Source organism: Musca domestica, unplaced genomic scaffold (genome assembly GCF_030504385.1).
Source record: "Musca domestica strain aabys unplaced genomic scaffold, Musca_domestica.polishedcontigs.V.1.1 1, whole genome shotgun sequence".
Taxonomy (NCBI): domain Eukaryota; kingdom Metazoa; phylum Arthropoda; class Insecta; order Diptera; family Muscidae; genus Musca; species Musca domestica.
Window position 1 is genome coordinate 31,704,401 of NW_026712114.1, and position 24,903 is coordinate 31,729,303.

Here is a 24,903-nt window from a genome sequence, read left to right on the forward strand (position 1 = left end):
AAAAAAGAAATGGTCATAAAAATATTATAAGAAAAAAAAAACAACAGAAATAAAATCAGGAAATAATAAAAAAATATAAAAAAATGTTCCTTTTTCGTATTTGAAATGAAAATGAATGCAGAAATATAATTGAATCCGTCACACATATTTTATTTTTATTTTTGGGGGTTTATAAACATTTTTCACACAAGCAGCAAAAAAATGAGAAAAAAAAGTATTGAAAACGTCACACATTTCTAAATGAAGTCGGCGGCTGCGGCGGTATTTCTCTTTGTTTATTTATTTACGTTTTTCTTTTTGTATTTGTTTTGTATACGAACGAAAATGCAACAGGCGGTGATAGATTTTGCGAAATCTGCTGTTTTGTTTTTCGGATTTTTGCAGTTTTTTCTTGCACCAGAATTCACTAGTGATATATATGTATTTAAAGGCGGAAAACTAAATAAAAACACTTGATATATAAATTTATTTCTTTGATGGCGGACGCGTGCGAGTGTGTGTGCATGTGTATAGAGATTGTATAATTCCGTTTTTTTTTTTTTTTTTTTTTTTTTTTGGTTTTCTGGTCGTTTGTTTAAAGACACATTTGATTTTGAAAAGAAAAATTGGGTTATATCAAAAGACGACGATGTTGGTGACGGCAAAGACGAAGAAAATGCAAAATGTTTTGCATTAAAAATTGAATTTATTAAATGCACTTAATTATTTTAATTTTTTGTTGTTTTTAATAGATTTTTGGAAAACAAATATGGATTTTTGTTTTTGGATCCAATATGGATTTTTTTGTTTTTATTTTTTTCAAGATTTTCTTCGCACTAAAAATTCAATTTTGATATTTTTCTTATTATTTTTGTTATTATTTTTATTTTTGTTACCAGAAGGAAATTCCATTAAGATAAATGCAAAATAACTTAATTGTAATATATCCATATGTTTTTAAAGGTCATTTTTAACACTTTTCAGATCACAAGTCATAAATATTTAAATTTTACAATTGTTTAAAGAAAATAATTAAAAAAAAAGATTTCCTACATACAGGGTGAGATGAAAAAACTGCAACAAAGTCAGACGCCATAATTTTTACATTTTTTTATACCCTCCACCATTCTGTGGAGGGTATATTAACTTTGTTTTTAACTCCTCGAAATATTCATAATAGAACCTACAAGGTATGTACATTCTGGATCAGCGTAAACATCTTATACGATCTAGCGATGTCCGTCTGTCTGTTGTAATCACGCTACCTTTCGAACGAATTGAGATAGAAGGCTAAAATTTTGCATACATGCATAGTTTACCACTAGGCAGGTTATGTTCGTAAATGGGTAATGTTGGTCCACGTTTTCGTATAGCCTCTATATAACGGTACCTCCCGATATTCGGTATTTTCAGCGACATTATTTATCGGTATTATTTAAAATTATGAATTTGAAGTTCGTAATGGGTATGACAAAAATTTGTATATGCAGGTCCATGTCTTCGGTATTTTGACGATTTCAGCAACATTATTCATCGGAAAAGTTTCAAATTTCGTATTGAATGATCTTTATGGGTACTACAACTTATGGCAAAATAATTCGTATGCTAGTCCACTTCTTCGTATAGCCTCCATAGGACGGTACCTTCCGATATTCGGTATTTTCGGCGAAATTATTTACCGGAAGTATTTAAAATTGGATTTTTGAAGTTCGTAATGGGCACTAAAGCCTATAACAAAAAATTACGTATGCAGTGGTTTTCATTTAAGTGGTAGTTTACGGAATTTTTTTGAATTTTAATTTCCTTCGAAATTGTGGAGGGCATTAAAAGTTGGGCCCGCCCGAACTTAGCTGATTTTTTACTTGTTTCATTTTATTGAATGAAAGCAAAACATTTCGGAAAATTAGTTTAGATTTGTTCGAATTGGTCACCTTTGGCACGAATTATGGCCTTCGAACCGGCAATGAAACCGTCACAAGCTGCACGGATGTTGCTCTGCGGTATTTTTGCCCATTCCCGGCGAACCACTTGCTTGAGGTGATCGACACTTTGGTATTTTTTAGGTCCAATCTTGCTTTCCAAAATACTCCAGACACAATAGTCCAACGGATTGTTATCCGTAGATTTTGGTAGCCATTGTGCGCTGAAGCGAGGAACCTCATTTTGTAACCATTCTTGGGTGGTGCGTGCTGAGTCCTGTTGCAATGTCCAAGCTCTGCGGCCAAAATGGCCAACCGAAGGTGGACAAAATGGCCAACCGAAGGTGGACATTTTCAGCTGACCTCTTTGGCAAGTAAACACCATGCTTTTGTTCGTTTACAACGAATAACGAATGTCTTCTCATCGGAGAAAACGAAATTCGGCAGTTCACCACTTTCGGCCAAGCGAAGCAACTTTTCAGCTCTTTTGTGTCTATTTTCTTTCTGTTGCGGTGTAAGTTCTTGTACTTTTTGGAATTTCAATGGCTTTACCCAAAGCTTATTTTTCAATATTTGCCGAATGGAATATTGCGATATGTTCAGGTCACGAGCCATTTTTCGGTCACTGCGACGCGGGTTTCGATTAAGTCGCTTCTTTACTTTTCGAACCGTTTCTACCGATGTTGCTGTTTTCTTCCGTCCACTTCCTCGACGTCGGGCTATGCTACCAGTATCTCGGTAACGAGCGATGGCACGAGACACAAAAGATTTATTCACATTTAAATGCTGGAGTTCTCTAACGAGCCATTTATGGTTTTCCATCCAAATATAAAGAAATCACACTAACACGCTTGGATTCCATTAGGAATATTTTTTTCTGGAAAATTCTCACCAAAATGCTTTTGTACGCTTGTAAACAATATAAAGAGCTGTCACTGGAACAATTTTAACAGCTGTCGGACGAGTGGCTTGGGAATGACAGCAGTCTGAAATTGGTTGCAGTTTTTTCATCTCACCCTGTATATACATATATTTTTTAATATAACAAAAATAGTATAGCACTAACATCAGAAAAATTAAATAATTAAAATTACTTATCTTCATTTTTAAATGAGCCATGGACAATTTTTTACCATTAATATCAGAAAAAAATTAATTTTTACAATCTCATTTATTTTGTGATTTTTTAAATTTTACTTAACCTTAAAAGTCATATTTCATTAATTATACACGTTTAGAAAAATTAAAAAAAACTTTTATTGACCAAAATTGTGACTTAAGTCATTTGGTATTTACGGCAATGACGTTATTTACAAACAGCACAGCATTCTTTTCACTTCCTTTTATTATTTTCCAGGTTTATTATTATTTTCTGTTTTTCATCGAGCATCTCATTCAACACACCAGAGTATATTTCGTGTTTCTTGTTTTGTTTGATGTCGTTTCTAAATATAGTTCAGCATATGGTTTAAAAATAAAAATTTTCTTTTGTCGATAATAATTACCGTGTTCCACAACATTATCATAATCATCAACCAAGACCCAGCCGTAGAGAGAGTGCACAGTGTTTCAAAATAGAAAAAAATAGACTCAAAAAGCTAAAGTGGTTGTTTTCTCCGATGAGAAAACATTCGTTGTCCAGCGGTTTTTAAATAACCAAAATGATCGTGTTTACTACTTGCCAAAGAGGTCAGCTGAACTTCAAGTCAAGATTTTTAGACTATTCAATTGAAAAATGTATATGTATGTATAAATGAATATAGGGTGGTACCGTTATATGGGGGCGATATACGATATCGAGGGCCTATATAGACAATCCTGTTCCAGGGATAGGGTACTCTATAGGAACAGCTTTTCTGAATTTTCTGACAATTTCGTCGAAAAATTTGGCTACAATCATCAAAATACCGAATATCGGGAGGTACCGTTATATGGAGGCTATACGATATCGTGGACCGAGATGGGCTATCTTGGAACTAGACCTACCTGCGGACAAATGACTATTCTGTGAAAATTGTTAGCTTCTTATCTTAATTCGTTTTGACTGTAGCGTAAGTACAACAGACGGACGGACAGGGCTAAGCCTTCTCAGAATTTTACGCTGATCAAGAATTTGATGAGTTACAAACGGAATGATGAACTTAATATACCCTCCATACTATGTTTGGTGGAGGGTATAAAAATAGTTTTTTTTTTTTTTTTTTTTGAAATTTCGAACTACCATTTCTGAGATCGTTGTTCATGTTTTTTTTTAATTTTGGTTACACTATTTTAGAACTTAAATTTTTTCTGATGCTAATTCAGTCCATTTCATTTGTTGAATTAGTTTCTCTGCCTTTGTTACTATGAAACTATTACAAATCAATGCCAGAACTTGGTGGAATTCCTTTACGTTTTCAATTTTTAAACACTGTGCATGGAATTCATATACCTAAAATTATTATTATTTTTTTATCGGATTATTATGTTGTTGCCAAAATCTTTCGTGGTGGAAGATTATGATAAAATTTGTCAAATTTCAAAAAAATGAAGACAATGATTTTTTTCATAATTTATTGACGTGTTGTTGATAGTTTGAGTCTTATTTTGTCGTAGAATTTGTTGCTCTGTTTTCCCATAAAAAATATTTTTGGGTTTTTTCTAACAATTCTAAATAAATATTAGATCTTTTATTTAACAAAAAAAAAAAAAAAAATTGCTGAATATTCTTTTTGTCTTGTTCACTATTCATATATTTGTTACTTTTTAATTGCATATGCTTAAGGTTTTTTTATGTTTTTTTTTTTTTTTTTTTTTTTATGTACTTATTTGCTTTTTTAAGGCTTGTTCATATTTAAGTGTCTTAATAATATGAAATAAATATATTTGAATGTTTTTTAAAGAAGAATTTGGGTGATTTTATTAAAAAAAAAATATTGGTTTAATTTTTTATTTATTTATTTATTTTTTTTTTTTTTTTTGTTAATTTAAATGTATTTTTAATGGTTTATTACTTTATTAATCATTGAGCAAGTAACAAAAACAAAAAATTCGACCGGGACGATATTTTAATGCCCTCCACCTTAGGGTAAAGTAAGCATTAGAATCCATTATAACCCACAAATACCAATTTATAGACAAATACGTGGGAAAATTTTGCAAAAATAATCAAAATACCGAATATCGGGAGTTACCGTTATATGGGGGCTATACCAAAACGTGGACCTATACATACAATGTTTCGCCATCGGAGCTAGAACCCATTAGGATCTACAAATGCCAATTTTTAGATAAATTAGTGGGAAAATGTGGCAAAATTCATCAAAGTACCGGATGTTGGGAGGTACCGTTATATGGGGGCTATGCCAAAACGTAGACCCATGTATATCATTTTCAATACCAACCATCCTAGACACAATACAAATGTTCTGCTAAATTTTGACTCTAAAAATTTCTAAAAATGTGTTCAAATTATTTTTAATTTTATTATTACCCTGATTTTGTTATACCCTCCACCATAGTATGGAGGGTATATTAAGTATGTCATTCCGTTTGTAACACCTCGAAATATACATTTTAAACCCCACAAAGTATACATATTCTTGATCAGCATAAAATTATATGTCGATTTAAAGATGTCCGTCCGTCTGTCCGCTTATCCGTCTGCCCATCTGTGGAAATCACTCTAGCTTCCGAATGAAATGAAGTAGATTGATAAAATTCTACTCAAATATATATTATGTCTGCAGGACTTTTGGTATTGAAAATGCAACCTTCTTCGTATAGCCCCCTTATAATGGTACCTCCCGATATTCGGTATTTTGATGATTTTAAAGACATTATTCACCGGAACTGTTTCAAATTTGGTATTTGAAGTTCGTAGCGGACACTACAGCCTATGACAGAAAATTGACTGTGCAGGTCCACGCCATCGTATGGCCTCATATGACGGAACCGCCCGATATTCGGTATTTTGGTGATTTTAGCGACATTATTCACCGGAATTGTTTCAAATTTGGTATTTGAAGTTCATAGCGGACACTACAGCCTATGACAGAAAATTGTCTGTGCAGGTCCACGCCTTCGTATAGCCCCATATGACGGAACCTCCCGATATTCGATATTTTGATGATTTAAGCGACATTATCCACCAGAATTTGGTATTTGAAGTTCGTAATGTATACTATAGCCTAGAACAGAAAATTGACTGTGTAGGTCCACGTCTTCGTCTTATTTCAAATTTGACATTAGAAGCTTTTAATGGATACTACATCCCAAAAAAAAAAATTCAAGTCCACGTTTTCGTATAGCCCCCATATAATGATATTTCTCGGTATTTTGTGATTATAGCGACATAATTCATCGGAATTGTTTAAAATTTGGTATTTGAAGTTCGTAGCGGATACTACAGCCTAAGACAAAAACATGTCTGTTCAGGTCCACGTCTTCGAATAGTCCCTATATAACGGTACCTTCCGATATTCGGTATTTTGATGATTTTAGCGACATTATTCACCGATTTTTTCAAATTTTGCATTGGACAAAAGTTGCCTATGCAGGTCCACGTCGTCCTACATATACGGATGCATTCGATTTAAACGGAATTTAAAACGAACTATTTTTTTTAATTGCCAAATTCGTTCCAAATGTTGGAGGGTATTCAAAGTTCGGCCCGGCCGAATTTGCAGCTTTTTATTTGTTTAATTATGTTATAAATTCTTTAAAAAAAAATTATAAAAACAAATTTTTATTTTTTAAGCTTTTTTTAATTTTGTTACATTTTTTTCTCTTTTAAACGTAGTTATTATATTTAAATTATTTTTCGAGTAAAAATACAAGGGATCATCACAAAACTACGTATTCAAAATTTTTTCAACAATTTTAAATAGAGTAAAAGCAATTTATTTTGCTTTTTCGGGGCATTTGTTGTTTGATTGAATTTCGTTATTTTCTGGTTGATTTTTTTTATTTTCCTTTTTTTTTGTTTTCGCTGTTTTATTTTTCGTTTTTGCAAATAGTATTTATTTTTAAAGCATTGTCGTTTTTATTTCTATTTCTATTTTTTAGCTTTTTGTATTGAAATTTCACACAATTTTTCGGGGAATGTATGGACGTTGCGCGGTTTTTGGCCATTTCTGTTTTTGGGGGGGCTAAATTTTCAAAACATTGGCAAATTGGTTTTTTTTCGTTTCGTTTATTTTTTAACGAAATTTTTGGTTGACCAAGATTTAGTGCTGATATTATTGCCTTTGTTATTTTTCGTATTTTTTTTTCTGGGTTATATCACCACTTATTTAAGTAACCCAAAAAACAAACACACAATTTTCATTTTGCCTATTTGCCATAAAAACAATTTTCGGTTTTCAAAATGAGATCGGGGCATCGAAACTTAAATTCGGAACTATTCCGTAAAAGAAGAAGCATTTCCATGAGCCTCCACATCACACACACACACTCCGTACGACAACATAATTTCAGAATACACCTGAAAATTGTTGTTGTTATTTGTATATTCCCGTAACGTATGTAGATGCCAGCAGAAGTAGCATCATGATCGGCAAAAACAACAAAACCAAGAACTACTATATATAAATAAGAAAGAAGAAAAAATCGAACCTACACACACACAAACACACGCACATTTGTTTCAAATATAGTGAATTAGTACACGATTTCGCAACATCTGGCCGCCTGTGAACTTTTTTCTTCTTCGATAATATTTAAACTTTTTTTTTTTTTGGATTTTGAATAACTTTTCCTCAATTTATCCACTTTGGGTATTTTGTTGTAAAAACACGGAAAGATATATATTTTTTTTTTGTATTTGAAATTTTCCATAAATCATTTGTGTATTGAGTTGATCATGCGAAGAAGATTCACTTCACTGTATGTTGTTATAAAAATAAATAATTTCTGCTTTTATTAATTTGTTGTTGCAATCTTTTATCTTCACAGCTTCACAGAAAACACACCAATTTGTTGTTGTTTTTGTTATATTTTTCAGTTCACACAATCCGTCAATACGGAGCAAAACTAGATAATAAAATTACAGTGAGAAAAAAAAAACAAAACACTCTTGAAAAGTTTGCTTTGGATAGAAAAAAATTCAAGTAGCGTAGAGGGAGACCACCGCGACCAACGAAACTCTGCACAACCGTCTAATGAAGATTCGGATCTTCGTCTGATTTAAGATGTTCGAAAAATACAAGATTTTGGTGGCAGAAACCGAAACAGTCAGGCAAGCAGGCAAAAACATACTCAGTAGACGAAAAGGAAGAACACTTTTCCGAAAGGTGTTTTCACAAAAAAAAAACAACATAAAAGAAAATTAAATTCAAAGCCCACCAGGCACATATAGAATCGGATGGATCTCTTTACAGCACCACTCCGCCCCGCCCAACCAACTATTATTCCATTCCTTCGTGTTTGGCTTTCTCTGGTGTGCAAGGCGGCCCCCTTGTGAATGAATGGACGATCTTTCGAATGATTGGCGTCATCATTTCTGCAATTACTCTCCAACAAGATTTCTTGTTCTCTCTCTCTCTCTCTCTCTCTCTCTCTCTCGCGCGCGCTCTTCTACACTAAAATAATTGCTAGTGTTCCCTATTTTCGAAATTGTTGAAAAAAAAGAAATAATCGCAACATAGAAATTTGGAAAAAAGAAGAGGAAAAATAAAAACAAACACACACACACCCATATCAACATTTGGTTCATTCGAAGATCATTTTGAATTTCATATAAACAAACATTGAAAATTTCCTATTTCTTGTAACCCCCACAAGCGCCACAATAATAACAACAGCCAACACAGGAGAGGAGAGATGTCAGTTTTACGACAAGAAGTTGCGCACACATAACTGCAGTGAGGCGTGCAACAGCAGCACAACAACAACAACAGCAAAAAGGTACAAGTTCATTTTGACAGTTCGTCCCCTCAAGTTATGCTAGTCTTTGGGGGGAAAATCAGATGTGACGTCATACATTAGGATACTTCTTAAAGAGAAGAGAGAGTAACATATTCTCCCTCTCTCTGTCAAAGAATAAAACAAGAAGAACTATTTTTTCTTGATATTTCGCAAATCCATAAAATGTAAATAAAACAAATATAAACAGAGCAGCTGAAAAATTCGAGAGTTTTCAAAGAGAGTAAATATCATGATTTTCTTATTAGAGAACTGGGAAGAGAACGGCAGGGAGAATTTTCAAGTGAACCAAAGCAGATGTGAATAAACATATTTTTTATTATTTGTTTTATAGTCTCTTGTTAAAGAATTCATGAAGAAGCGAAGCAAAGTTCTAAAAGCTTGCAGCATTGACAGGTAAAAGCTCTTACTCGACATACGTGGATTCACCCTGTAGAAAAAAAACAGGGTGTACAATAATATATTTCTGAAAAAAATTGAATAGGTGCAGAACGGCAATTAAATACTCTATGAAATTAGGTTGTAAACAGGCACTGAAGTCAAATTTTCCAAGAGGTCTTCTGTGAACAGAAATCATTTCAAAAAGAAAAAAAAAAAAAAAAAAAAAAAAAAAAAAAAAAAAACATTAAGGAAAAGTCAAAAGTCGGGAGGGGCCGACTATATAATACCCTACACCACAATGTATATTTAGTAGATCTCCCATAACCAAATAATTTATTTGAAGTAGATCATACCACCTATCAACTTTCGGCTTTAAAGCCGTTATAGTTTGGCTTCAGAGGGAAATAAATTACGGGAGGCATATCCAATTCTGAATCGATTTTCAAATAACATTGCCATATAGTGCATGGGAAGGATTATATATATATAAGCAGAGTTCCACAAAAAGCGAACGTACGTCCCGAAACTTCCGATATATCAATGGATATTACGAATTTGAAAGACTTAAACGACAAATCGTATGAAACATATATGGGAGCTATATCTATATCCAAACCGATTTTCTCCAAATTTGATGTACCAGCTTCTAGACTGATGTAACAAAATTCAGGACTTTTGGGAGATGTTTGCCATTTGGTGCACAATTAACCCGAAATCGGCTGAAGATATATACAGGGTAAGATGAAAAAACTGCAACCAACTTCAGACTGCTGTCATCTCTAAGCCACTCGTCCAACAGCTGTTAAAATTATTCCAGTGACAGCTCATTATATTGTTTACAAGAGTTTCTATTTGGCTGGAAAACCACAAGCGACTTTCGTTAGAGCACTCCAGAATTTAAATGTGAATAAATCTTTTGTCTCGTACCATCGCTCGTTACCGTGATTCTGGCAACGTAGCCCGACGTCAAGGAAGTGGATGGAAGAAAACAGCAACATTAGCAGAAATGTTTCGAATAGTAAAGAAGCGACTTGATCGAAACCTCGTGTGTTGAACATATCGCGTTATTCCATTCGGCAAATGTTGAAAAATGAGGTCGAGTAAAGCAATTGAAATTCCAAAAAGTGCGATAAATTACACCGCAACAGAAAGAAAAGAGACTCAAAAGAGATAAAGAGTTGCTTCGCTTGGCCGAAAGTAGTGAAATGCCGAATTTGATTTGCTCCGATGAGAAAACATTCATTGTCCAGCAGTTTGTAGACAAACAAAATGATCGTGTTTACTTGCCAAAGAGGTCTGCTGGAAATGTGCACCTTCAAGCGCCGGCCATGGTGATGTTGTGGGCCGCCATAACAGCCGCTGGTCGCTCTCCGCTCGTACTTATTGACCGTGGCGTCAGAATAAATGCCGAATATTATCGCGAAAATATTCTGGAGGGTGTATTAAAGCCTTAGGCACGCAAACATTTTGGCCGCAGACCTTGGACATTCCAACAGGACTCAGCACGCGCCACCCAAGAATGGCTACAAAATGAGGATCCTCGCTTTATTTACAGCGCACAATGGCCACCAAACTCTCGGGATACCAATCCGTTGGTCTATTGTGTCTGGAGTATTTTGGAAAACAAGATTGGCACGAAAAAAAAAACAAATTGTCGATCACCTCAAGAAAGCGCTTCGCCTGGAATGGACCAAAATGCCGCAGATCAACATTCGGGCAGCGTGTGACGGTTTCATTGGCCGTTTGAAGGCCATAATTCGTCTCAAAGGTGACCAATTCCAACAAATCTAAGCTTATTCTAAAATTTGATGTTATATCCAAATTTTTTTCCTTTCATTCAAAAAAAAAAATTAAAAAGAAAAATGTAAAAATTATGGCGTTAGACTTTGATGGAGTATTTTTTTTATCTCACCCCGTATATGAATTCCTTGCGTCTAGGTCATATATAGACTCTTGACACCCTAGGTTCTAGGGTAGAATTTTATTACAAGTAATTTTGTAGAGTATTTAAACTTTGTACAATCCCGTTTAAAGGGATTGACTCGCTTGAGGGTTAAAAATATTCGACCAAAATATTTCTCGTATTATTATCCGCAATATTGCCGAAGACACCAAAAATTTCCAAAAATGGAATCTTAATCCGAAAAGTTCTAAAATTATAGAAGAGGGGGGAATTTGCCACCATAATTTTGGTTCCTTTTCAATGTTAACTTTCAAAACGCCGACACATGTGTCTTCTTTTTTAGCTCCACTTTCATAATCTACTGGAATTTTTCGTAATTATTGGAATCATTAAATTTTCTCTAAAATTATAGAAAGAAGTGGATTTTTACATAAGAATTTTATCAGTTAATAATAGTGAATTTTAAAATTGTTCATTTTTAGGAAATGTCTTCAAGGACCTCTTGGCCAAAAATTATGTATTTTTTATAGCACTTTAAAGGAGGGGTTCTGTCAAGGATTTTTTCGCAAAAAATAGTTTAATTTGCTGCAAAAAAATTTGACGGATTTAAAATCATCAATTTTAACGCACCTTTTTTTAAGACCTCCTGACCAAATATTGTGTATTTTTCAAGAATATTTGCGATCCTCCATATTTTGTAAATAATACAAAGTATATATTCTGGCAAAAGAGTGTATTTTTTATATTTATGCCTATGTAAATGAGCTCATACGTATGGCAGCAAAGCGACAGATACTTTCAGTTTTTTTAATTATATAAATAGGTAATCCTAGGGAAAGAGAGTCAATAAAAAATGCAACAAATTCAAATTTACAGATTAACACTATTCTAAGTTAGTATAGAAAAGTTAGTACTAAAAGTTAAAAACATATAACCCACACACACACACACACACAGATAGATTTCCAATTACAGCAATTCATCACAACACCGAACAAACAAGACTTTCTTCCCCCAACTCACTAGATAATCATCGTTATGATCTATGAAATACTCATCCTCAATCCAGTCATCGAGATAGCGCTCAAATCTTAGCTCAGAACTTAAAACCAAATCCAAGAGATTACAAAATATCCGCTTAGGACATATACGACGCCAGGGTGATGGTGTCCTATCGAATATTTCAATTTTTTTCTTTTCTTCTGGTTTGGCTTTGAAGGCCTCTTCGGCTTTTTGTATCGCATAGTGTTGGGCCGCGAGTATGTGTTCTAATTCCCGAAAGAAATCAATGATGACGGAGAAAAACGCGAAAAACGTTGCGAAATGAAACGCAGGCAGGCAAACGCGAAATTGACCAATAAAACGCGTACGAATGAAAATAAATTTTTCAAATGATAAAAAATTACACAATTGAAATTGAAACTGAGCGACTAACTGACAAAACAAAAATTGAGGACAATCAACGACGATATGATAAATGACTGATAGGCAGCAGCAGCAGCAGGCAAGGCGGTAAAGTCAAAGAAAACGAACAACAAAGAGGGCATGGCATAGTTAAGGTAATGAAAATAATGCAAAATGAATGAATGGCGATCCAAAACAAAATAGATTGAACACCACGACACAAAGCAGGGACACCAACGAAAAGAGGAATTCGCCACAGAAAATGTCAAACAAATTGATTTCAGTTAAATTAAGATAAATTATTTTTAGTAGCCAAAAAAATAAACGACAAAGAGAAAGCACATGAACTTGATCTGCTTAGAGTTCAATAGAAAATAACATGGACCTTGCAAACAAACACAGACATGCCAGGCAGGCAGGCATTTCACTCACTCTCGGTTGCCCCACCGACAAACAAACATGTCACCTTACCAAATAGTCACTGTCATGATCGGCAAAATACTCATCGACAATCCAATCCTCCGCGATGTAGGGTTTATACAGCACCGATGTGGCATAGACCAGATCGTGGAGTATTTCAAGCCTTTTGGGTGGAGACAGCTCGCGCATTTTATAGTAACACGGCACAGTGGAATTCTCAAAAGATTCCGCTGCCAACTGTTGCTTTTCCAGGTAACGCTTGAAAAATAACATTTCCACGTGTCGTCAACAAAACTAACCCGAAATGATCTCGCGCCCAAAGCTTTTGCAAAACAACTAAAATTTTCAAGGGGTCGGTCGGTCGTCCGTTCATTTGTGTGAATTTTCACAAATCGGAAGAGCTGAGAAAGGCTAGAGGCGTATTCTTGGCAAGCCATTAATTAAGTGAGTAATTATAGTTCAGTCATCATCGTTAGACTCATTGGCGTACAAATGGGAAGCAAATTGTTAAATTTGGGGAACAGGTGTTGGGGGACACTTGCGAAAAAGAGAATAGTTGTAGAATGTAAAGGAAAAGAGATGAATGAATGTAGGAGGTTAAAGGTCAACATTGTAAAGTTCATAAAACTTAGGTTAAGGTACTGGGAGAAAAAAAATACAAACCCATTCCGGGATTAGGTTCTTTCCAGAGAACATTTTTTCGAAAGAAAATAATTATTCCCGGGTGTACAACCAACTTCAGACTGCTGTAATTTCTAAGCCACTCGTCCGACAGCTGTTAAAATTATTCTAGTGACAGCTCATTATATTGTTTACAAGCGTACAAAAGCATTTTGGTAAGAATTTTCCAGAAAAAAGTTATTCGCGATGGAATTCAAGTGTGATAGTGTGATTTCTTTATATTTGGCTGGAAAACCAGAAGTGGGTATCGTTAGAGCACTCCAGCATTTAAATTTGAAAAAATTTTTTGTGTCTCGTACCATCGCTCGTTACCGTGATACTGGTAGCGTAGGCCGACGTCAAGGAAGTGGACGGAAGAAAACAGCAACATCAGCAGAAAAGAGTTGCTTCGCTTGGCCGAAAGTGGTGAACTGCCGAATTTGGCTTTCTGCGATGAGAAAACATTCGTTTTCCAGCAGTTTGTAAACAAACAAAATGATCGTGTTCACTTACCAAAGAGGTCAGCTGAAAATGTGCACCTTCGGTTGGCCACTAGAACTCAAGCGCCGGCCATGGTGATGATGTGGGCTGCCATAACAGCTGATGATCGATCCGCTCGTATTAATCGACCGTGGCATCAGAATAAATGCCGAATATTATCGCGAAAATATTCTGGAGGGTGTATAAAAGCCTTGGGCACGCAAACATTTTGGCCGCAGGTCTTGGATATTTCAACAGGACACAGCACCACCGTTGGACTATTGTGTCTGGAGTATTTTGGAAAGCAAGGTTGGCACCAAAAATTACTTAAGTGTCGATCACCTCATGCAAGTGCTTCGCCCGGAATGGGGAAAAATACCTCAGAGTAACATTCGGGCAGCGTGTGACGGTTTTATTGGCTGTTTGAGGGTTATAATTCGTGCCAAAAGCGACCAATTCAAACAAATTTAAACTTATTCCAAAATTTGATGCTGTTTCCGACATTTTTTTGCTTTCATTCAATAAAATGCAAAAATTACGCCGTTTGACTTTGATGCAGTTTTTTTTTAACTCACCCTGTATGTATTTAATAGTCGGATTAATGTTTTTCCTTAGAAAAAATATTCATTCTCGGAATGAAAGTTCTTTCCTATCGAAAGTAAAATCATCCTCGGAATGAAAGTTTTTCCCTAAGGATTTCCTTTCTAGAGTGAATGTCTTAATGCTGAGATGAATGTTTTCCCATGGAAAAAAATTCATTCTCGGAATGAGCGTTTTTTCCGATAGAAAAAGATAACATATTTGGGATGAATACATTTTTCCATAAAAAAAAATCATTCTCGGGATAAATTCTTTTTTCCACAGAAAAAAATAAAACATCATTCTCCGGATGAATTCCACAGCTGATCGAGATCAGCGTTTTTTTTTAAATCCTCGAAGTAAACTATTTTTTGTTTCATAGAAAAAAAATTCAACTCGGTATGAATTTTTTTTTTTTTGTAATGACAAAAAAAAACACTCCATATCATCTTCTCAATGAACGTTTTTTTTCTTTAAAAAATCATCCTGGGATAAATGTTTTTTTCCATAAAAAAAAAATAAATTATCCTAGAAATGAATGTTTCTTCCAAATAAAATAATAATCATCCTAGGGATGAAGGTTTTTTCTTTGATAGAAAAAAATTTATCCCCGGGATGAACGTTTTTTTCTTTCGATAGAAAAAATTTTATCCCCGGGATGAACATTTTTTTTTTCGATAAAAAAAAACTATCCCCCGGATGAACGTTTTTTCTTCGACAGAAAAAAAATAATCCCCGGGATGGACGTTTTATCTTCGATAGAAAAAAATGTATCCCCGGGATGACCTTTTTTTGATAGAAAAAATTCATATTCAAAAAAATTCCTCGCCAGGGTGAACGTTTTTCTTTTTTTCTATGTTCATCCTGAGGATAATTTTTACCAGAAAATTATTTTAATGACATCGATTTCCAGAAGAAATCGAGTTTTTCGTAGGGCGTTAGGCCCGCCGAAGATTATTTTCATATTTTTAAGAAAGAACTGTTTCTATATCTTAAACTACCTTAAAGAATTTATAATATTAAATATTTAATTTTAAAACCAGCTTTATGTTTGCATTGTGAACGCGATATTACCAAAACTATACATTTTTTAAATAATAAATATTAGGAAAATAATCAAATAGCCAAAGAATATATTTTCATAATAATATCTAATTTAAAAAAAAAACGAATAAAATAAAAGAATTTCATTAAATTTTTAGTTGAATTTAATCTCGAAATATACGAAAGTTAATCATAACAATAATCGACATACCGTTATAACAATAACCTAACCAACAATTAAATTAAACGAATAATAAACTAATTCCCTGCATATAAAATGGAAACGTTTTTACCTTAGAATGCGATCTCCGATTGTTGCGTCCACTGTCCCTTTCGTCCTTGGCACGGTCACGATGACGGCGTCGTGAACTCGAATGGGAGGTATCATCTCTGTAACGATATTTATTATGGACACGACGGCCCGAGGTGGGTGACTTACGGTGTGAACGTTTCGAACGCTCCTTGCGTCGACGTGATGAACTGTCAAAGCTGAAAAAATGGACAGGAAAAATGATTAGTAAAAGATGCCGAGGGGGGGGAGGAAAATAAAATTCAGTAATATAAGGATAATATATATATAAGGAAATGACCTGGGAAATGGGAAATATATATTTCCTTCAATTTTATGGGCTATTTCAATTGCGCCTCTCCGCTTGTTCTCTGTTTGAGATTTTCGGTTTTCTTTTTGAGTTTGAATTTTCTTCTCAATGAATGTTCTCAATTGCGCTATTCGGTGTTGCAGCTCTTTTATTTTTTCCTTTAGCTGTTTTCTATTGTTTATTTTTTTCTTTTTGAATGAATCGAAATATTTGTTGTCATTACAAAGCAATGAAACACAAATATCTGTTTATTTTCAAAATACAATTTAATAATACAAGCACAGGCATGCAAAGTGTTCTCAAAACGAATGGCAGTTGAAGTGGACAGATTAGAAGGGATTTTTTGTTGTTGTTATTTTTTAGTCTCCGAAGATAAAATTTACTCTTTCTATAGCCAGAAGTGCGAAATGGCATCCTTCAGGAACAAGAAGAGCATTTTCTACTTCAGATGCGTAGATGCGTAGTTGGGAACTAAATTCATACTTTTGAGTAGAAGTAGAAAGAAAATATTTATTCGAAACTGCAAATCTAACAATAGCATCAGTTATACTTCATGTGCGAAAATCGACAATATCGGTCTACTCCGTTAAGTACCTTCCCCTCAAAGGGTCAAAATTTCCCTTATAAAATATGATATATCCACCTCTTTTGGCGCCACACCCACAAAGGGTCAACATTTTGATTTTCCATGAAACTCATAAAACGCAAAATTAACTTCCGATTCCATTCAGATTTGGTACATATCAATATTTCAATATCAACACAAGATCTGTTATAAAAATGTAAGAGACCATTTGAGAGAGACCGCTTATAAATGGTCTAAAATTTTGAAAGACAAAACGCTTTTGAAATACAAAGTAATCATCCAACCCTCTTCAAATTTCATACATTCCATTATTTCTACTTTCGTTTCACTCCTACTGATACCTACTGAAGCTCAAAAAACAAGAAATTAAAATCCGATAACACAAACACAAAATCTGTTGCAAAGATGGTATATATCGAACCATTTTTTCTGGTACCTTCCCCACAAATGGTTCAAAATTTCGAAAAACAAAAATGGGCATAAAACGCAAAATAATCTTTACCCCTCTTCAAATTTCACACATACAAGATGAGATAAAAAAAACTGCAACAAAGCCAAACGCCATAATTTTTACATTTTTTCTTAAATTTTATTGAGTCAAAGCAAAAAATGTCGGAAATAGCATCAAATTTTAAAATTAGTTTAAATTTGTTCGAATTAGTCACCTTTGGCACGAATTATGGCCTTTAAACGGCCAATGAAACCATCACACGCTGCCCGAATGTTGCTCTGCGGTATTTTGGCACATTCCCGGCGAAGCGCTTGTTTGAGGTGATCAACACTTTGGTATATTTTAGTGCCAACAACCTTGCTTTCCAAAATACTCCAGACACAATAGTCCAACGGATTGGTATCCGGAGATTTTGGTGGCCATTGTGCGCTGTAAATGAAGCGAGGAACCTTATTTTGTAACCATTCTTGGGTGGCGCGTGATGAGTGCGATGGTGCTGAGTCCTGTTGGAATGTCCAAGGCTTGCGTCCTTTCGCCCAAGCGAAGCAACTCTTTAGTTCTTTTGAGTCTCTTTTCTTTCTGTTGCGGTGTAAGTTCTTGCACTTTTTGGAATTTCAATGGCTTTACCTTGAGCTCATTTCTTAATATTTGTCGAGTGGAATATTGCCACTGTCGTGATTTAGTCGTTTCTTTACTTTTCGAACCATTTCTGCTGATGTTGTTAATGAGCGATCGTAGAGACACAAAATATTTATTCAAATTTAAATGCTGGAGTGCTCTAACGAATGCCACTTGTGGTTTTCTAGCCAAATATAAATGCTGGAGAGAATATTGCGATATACTCAGCCCACGAGGCATTTTCCGGCTACTGCGACGGGGGTTTCGACCAGGTCGCTTCTTTACTTTTCGAACCATTTCTGCTGATGTTGCTGTTTTCTTTCGTCCACTTCCTTGACGTCGGGCTACGCTATCAATATCACGGTAACGAGCGATGGTACGAGACGCAAAAGATTTATTCACATTTAAATGCTTGAGTGCTATAACGATAGCCACTTGTGGTTTTCCAGCCAAATATAAAGAAATCACACTATCACGCTTGAATTCCATCAGGAATATTTTTTTCTTGAACATTCTCACCAAAATGCTTTTGTACGCTTGATCGTACAAAATATATGAGAATATAATGAGCTGTCACTGGAATAATTTTGACAGCTGTCGGACGAGTGGCTTAGAAATGACAGCAGTCTGAAATTGGTTGCAGTTTTTTCATCTATACACCACAAGGTGGTCAGGGTATTCTGTATTTGTGCATTTGTTTGTAACTGGCAAAAGGGAACGAGATCGACCCATACTTCCTTTTGATGATCTGCATAGAAGCACATTCTGAGCCGATTTATGCAAATCCTTCCGTCTGTCAATGTATTTTTGTTAACAAAGTACAGATCGCATTTATTGTCCGCTCCAGATGAAATTTTTCAAAAATCATTTATTTGACTCAAGGACGATTTGCCTTTTATTGTGCACGAAATTGGAGATAATTGATCAAAATTTATCTTCGTCCGATTTGCCTTTTATTGTGCACGAAACGTGTAATATCAGTTGAATTTTTCACATACAACTCAATTAGCATTGAAAATAAGTATGCCAAATCTGATCGAAATCGGTTGAGATATAGCTTCAGCTCCCATATATATTGTTCATCCGATTTGTTATTTTTGACTTCCGTAGCCGTAGTGTGTTCTCTGGAACAACGATATTTGGGGAATTCATATATTTAACATTTTAACAAACTTGGCACGTTGTAATATTATTGGACAATATTGGTCTGTTCCTTCGGAATCTATTCCTTAGAGGGTAAAACATTTGAATAGCCATAACAAAAGTAACAAGTAAAAAAACATTAAGTTCGACCGGGCCAAACTTTTAATCCCCTCCACCTTAGGGTAAAAAAAACATTAGAAGAAATGTGGCAAAGACCATTAAAATGCCGAATATCGGAAGGTACCGTTATATGGGGCTACACCAAAACGCGGACCTATAATTACAATGTTTCGCTACACAAACTAGGACCCATTATGACCCACAAATACCAATTTTTAGACAAATCCGTGAAAACATGTGGCAAAAATCATCAAATTTCCGAATATCGGGAGGTACCGTTATATGGGGGCTACACCAAAACGTGGACCTATAATTACAATGTTTCGCCACACGAACTAGGACCCATTATAACCCACAAATACCAATTTTTAGACAAATCAGTGAAAAGATGTGGCAAAAACCATCAAAATACCGAATATCGGGAGGTACCGTTATATGGGGACTATATCAAATCATGGACCCATGCATGCAATGTTTCGCCACCGGAGATGGAACCCATTATGACCCACAAATACCAAATTTCAGACAAATCCGGGAAAAAAAATGTGGCAAAAACCATCAAAATACCGAATATCGGGAGGTACCGTTATATGGAGGCTATATCAAATCATGGACCCATGCATGCAATGTTTCGCCACCGGAGCTGGAACCCATTATGACCAACAAATACCAATTTTCAGACAAATCCGTGAAAAAGTGTGGCAAAAATCATCAAAGTTCCGAATATCGGGAGATACCGTTATATGGGGGCTATACCACAACGCGGACCTATACATGCAATGTCTTGCCACACGCTCAGAGGCCCGTTATGACCTACACATACCAATTTTCAGACAAATCCGTAAAAAAATGTGGGCTATATCGTGATTTCAACAGACAGACAGACGGACTGATCGACTAAGAATTTTATGCTGATTATGAATATATATATATATATATATAAATATATATATATATATATATATATATATATATATATATATATATATATATATATATATATATATATATATATATATATATATATATATATATATATATATATATATATGGGGTCTAAGACGAATATTTAAAGATGTTACAAACGGAATGACAAAGTTAATATACCCTCCTTTCCAAGGTAGAGGGTATAAAAATGTATTAAAATAATCGAACATGGGCTGACAGTATGCATTTCTTCGCAATACTGACTCATACCTTTTTAACTTGTTAATTAGTTCAACGAGTCGAAGCCACTGTGCTACATACGGCAGACAGGTATTTTAAATCAACATAAATTTAAAAAAAACAATCTCAAAAAAAAAAAAAAATACACTGCAGTCAAGTAAACAAAACGTATGAATGAAATAAGAAGAAACACGTCGCAAAGTTAACGAAAAGATAAATAATTGCATTTTACAAAACTATGTTGCATGCTATTGGCATTTCCCAGGAGTATTTCCAGAGCAATCAATAAATTGTACACATCACCATAAATTTAAGCCACTCACACTCCCATACAAATAATGTTCAATCAATTACCTTAAGAATTTCGTTTTAAATGTCATATCACTAAAATTTCTTCCCATTAGCAGTGAGTATTTAAAACACATTATCCGTGAGAAAAGATGGTCGTCGATTTGCAGGTGACACAAAAAAGCCCCAGCGGCATTAAACCATTAAAACAAGCCAAGCAAACAAAATTCTGGCCAATATTTTTGAAAAAATCTCTAATTATTAATTTTGTCGTTTCGTCAGGTTGGTCTTTGTTGACTTGGCTTTTTATGGTGGTGCTGGTGCTGCCGTTTTATTTGGGGGTGATGATGCTGATGTTGTTGCTGCTGCTGCTTCTATCACTACATCACAATAATACTGCTCTGCTGATCTTCGGACGCCAGTTTAAATAATACTAAAATTTAAATTTGATCATTTATTGTTCTAAAGAGTAGATGGCCATTCAAAGCTAAGCAGCAGCAAGCCTCAAAACGTCAGATAAATAAATTCTCAACAAGACATTTTTTGTCGCTGCTTATTGTTTTTTTTTTTTTTTCAATTGTAATTATGACCAGAGTAACCACCACAATGCGCCACAAATCGCCAGAGGATCATAAGAGCAGAGACAAGAAATAGGGAAAGATTATGATGCGGTGGTGCCTGCATTTAAAATTCAAAACAAGACCCCCCCATCAAAAACAATAGACAAGAGCAAATGTGTGGCGGAGGTGGTAGGCCCGGCATATTCCCACTCACAGCCAGCCAGATGTACACACACGGACGCCTGCTCTCTCAAACAATGCAAATAAATTAATAAATTAGCCACAAATTGAATTATATCTAGCCGAAGAAGAAGACGAAGAAAACGTGTGCCAGCAGCCAGTCAGCCAAAGAGGTATTGCTTCAGCGTCGGGTCAAGAGATGATATAGATTGCAAAGGCAGAGGTAGTAGCTGCAGCAGAAGCGGCAGAAATGATCACATGCAAATTATGAGAACTTAATTTTTGATATGTGTATATTGGGGTGGAGTGAAGGAAAAGGAAACAAGTCATTTTATAAGAAACTTGCCATGTTTCAAATGTTGGCCTTTAGACGGGAATGAATCAGAAGAGTCACTAGAGTCCACCATAGTACAGGGTGAGATGAAAAAACTGCAACCAACTTCAGATTGCTGTCATTTCTAAGCCATTCGTCCGACAGCTATTAAAATGTATTCCAGTGATAGCGCATTATATTGTTTACAAGCGTACAAAAGCATTTTGGTTAGAATTTTCCAGAAAATGTGTTATTCGTGATGGAATTCAAGCGTGATACTGTGATTTCTTTATATTTGGCTGGAAAACCACAAGTGGCTATCGTTAGAGCACTCCAGCATTTAAATGTGAATAAATCTTTTGTGTCTCCTACCATAGCTCGGTAGCATGATACTGGTAGCGTAGCCCGACGTCAAGGAAGTGGAAGGAAGAAAACAACAACGTTAGCAGAAATGGTTCGAAAAGAAACGAAGCTACTTGATTGATACCCGCGTTGCAGTGGCCGAAAAATGGCTCGTGAGCTGAACATATCGCAATATTCCATTCGGTAAATATTGAAAAATTAGCTCGGGGTGAATGCCATTGAAATTCCAAAAAGTGCAAGAACTTACACCACCGCAGAAAAAAGATAGACTCAGCACGCGCCACCCAAGAATGGTTACAAAATGAGGTTTCTCGCTTCATTTTCAGCGCACAATGGCCACCAAAATCTCCGGTTACAAATCCGTTGGACTATTGTGTCTGAAGTATTTTGGAAAGCAAGGTTGGCACTAAAAAATACCAAAGTGTCGATCACCTCAAGCAAGCGCTTCGCCGGGAATGAGTAAAAATACCGCAGAGCAACATTCGGGCAGCGTGTGACGGTTTCATTGGCCGTTTGAAGGCTATAATTCGTGCCAAAGGTGACTAATTCGAACAAATCTAAACTTATTCTAAAATTTGATGCTATTTCCGACATTTTTTGCTTCAATAAAATTTTAAAAATGTAAACATTATGACGTTTGACGTTGTCGCAGTTTTATTATCTCTCCCTGAGAGAGAGAGAGAGTAAACCGATATATTCCATTCTCACATTAGCTCAAATACAGGATTGCCCATATTCGACGGACCCATCTGGCAACGCCATAACTTTTGATAGAGATGTCACATCGCTTAATGACATACCGCGTTTGAAGCGTCAGTCCAAGCAGATTTTTACCATGAACCAATACACGCCACGCGAGTAAATTGTGAAAACTCAACGGGCTTTTAAAACATTAAAAAATGTGAGAAGTGCGCCTTCTAAGAACACATAAGGCGTTTATACGAAAAATTTTCGACTGGTAAGGCTCTTTCTAATCCGAAGAGGCCATATAAAAGTCGACCAAGGCGATCGGCCGAGAATATCGCTGCCGTACGAGCCAGTGTTGAGAGGTCCCCAAGAACATCCCAAAAACGCCCTTCTCTGCAGTTGGGCATGGCTCGGTCCACTTTACAACGGATTATTCGCATTGATTTGCATTTGTTCCCGTACCAAATTCAATTGACGCAAAGAATGTTTTTATTTTTTTTTTCTTTGATTTAAAAAAAAAAAACATGGGTCCGTCGAATATGGGTAACCCTGTATATACAAAAATATTGAGATGTAAAATATTTTAGAAAAATTAGACATTGATTTCCCAAATGTGATCCAAAAACTTTGCCATCAGACGCCGATACACCTGACTTCTATATTAAGCTTTACTTTAATAATCTACTGTGTTTTTCTGTAATTATAGAACAAATTGAATTTTGTTTTCTGGTATAATTAGAATGCCTCTAACAGGTCTTCTCCTAGCCACATCCTTTTAGGGGTCTTCAAAAGCGTGACTACCTTCCTCTGGTCTTATGTACCTAGTAGGCAGGTCCCCAAGTTCCTCCTACAGCTGGAAAACCTTTTGCAAATCTCCAACATTAAAATAACTTTTTATAGATCTTTAATAACTAGGAGACCTATAGCAGGGCTTCCTCCAGGACTTCTTAAGAGCGAAGATATCCTCTTACATATCAGTCTTCCATTAAATTTAATTTTTTAAGTATTTTTATTGCTTGTTGGCCATTTCTCTCACTGTACTGAAACTCTTGTCAAAATGTTGCAGCAACATGTCTCCGCAACCTCACGTTCGTGAATTTGCCATCTATCCATCTACTTGATATGCAAACGTAATTTACTCAAATACAAATGAAGGAGGAAAAAAAAACAAAACGTTTAAATAAAACCAGTTCTCAATTAAACGATTTTAAGCACACCCGCAATAAGACAATAGCATTTGCTTACAAATATAGCCATTAGCCAGGCAGGCAGGCAGCTTGGTTTGAGAGAAACGCTGCGTCATAGTGTCGGTCAACACATATTGCACAAAGAAAAAAAACAACAACAACATCAGCAACACATCAAAAATTCTTTCAATACAAATATGGTGAGAAAAGTTAATAAACTTTGAAAAAAAGCGGACTCATAAAAACAGAACTGGCAAAACAACAACAAACCAAAAACAGTTGGATACAATAACAATAAAACATAAAACAACAAAAACAATTTAGTTTTTTTTAATTGTCAATTGATTTGAATGGGGACGGCAATTGACTGGGTTAAATGAAGCGGATGGAAGTGGGAAAACAAACTTCAGGGCATAGCTGGAAAGAATGTTATGGATTGGGAAATATGGGGAAGGAACGGGCAGGGAAAATTTAGGAAAATATATCAAAGTGCCACCTTTACAAAACAATCTCGCAGTGGCCGAAAAATGGCTCGTGAGCTGAACATATCGCAATATTCCATTCGGTAAATATTGAAAAATTAGCTCGGGGTGAATGCCATTGAAATTCCAAAAAGTGCAAGAACTACACCGCAACAGAAAGAAGATAGACTCAAAAGAGCTAAAGAGTTGCTTCGCTTGGCCGACAGTGGTCAACTGCCGAATTAGGTTTTCTCCGATGAGGAAACATTCGTTGTCCAGCAGTTTGTAAACAACAAAATGATCGTTTTTACTTGGCAAAGAGGTCAGCTGAAAATGCGCACCTTCGGGTGGCCACCAGAACAGCCGATGGTCGCTCCCCGCTCGTATTAATCGACCGTGGCATCAAAATAAATGCCGAATATTATCGCGAAAATATTCTGGAGGGTGTATTCAAGCCTTTGGCCACACAAACATTGTGGCCGCAGACCTTGGACATTCCAACAGGACT

General features: G+C 35.4%; 1 protein-coding gene across 4 annotated transcripts in view; it reads right to left on the reverse strand.

Moving 5' to 3' along the window:
* LOC101889233 (darkener of apricot like) overlaps positions 1-24,903 on the reverse strand; it is a 259,798-nt gene that overhangs the window by 77,402 nt on the left and 157,493 nt on the right. For 2 of the 4 annotated variants that reach the window (XM_059121626.1, XM_059121633.1), the window contains exon 3: positions 15,966-16,161. In XM_059121626.1, the coding sequence (XP_058977609.1) occupies positions 15,966-16,161 (196 nt within the window). Of the gene's footprint in view, positions 1-7,849; positions 8,358-15,965; positions 16,162-24,903 lie in introns of those variants that run through there. The other 2 variants (XM_059121645.1, XM_059121642.1) reach the window with 2 other exon arrangements.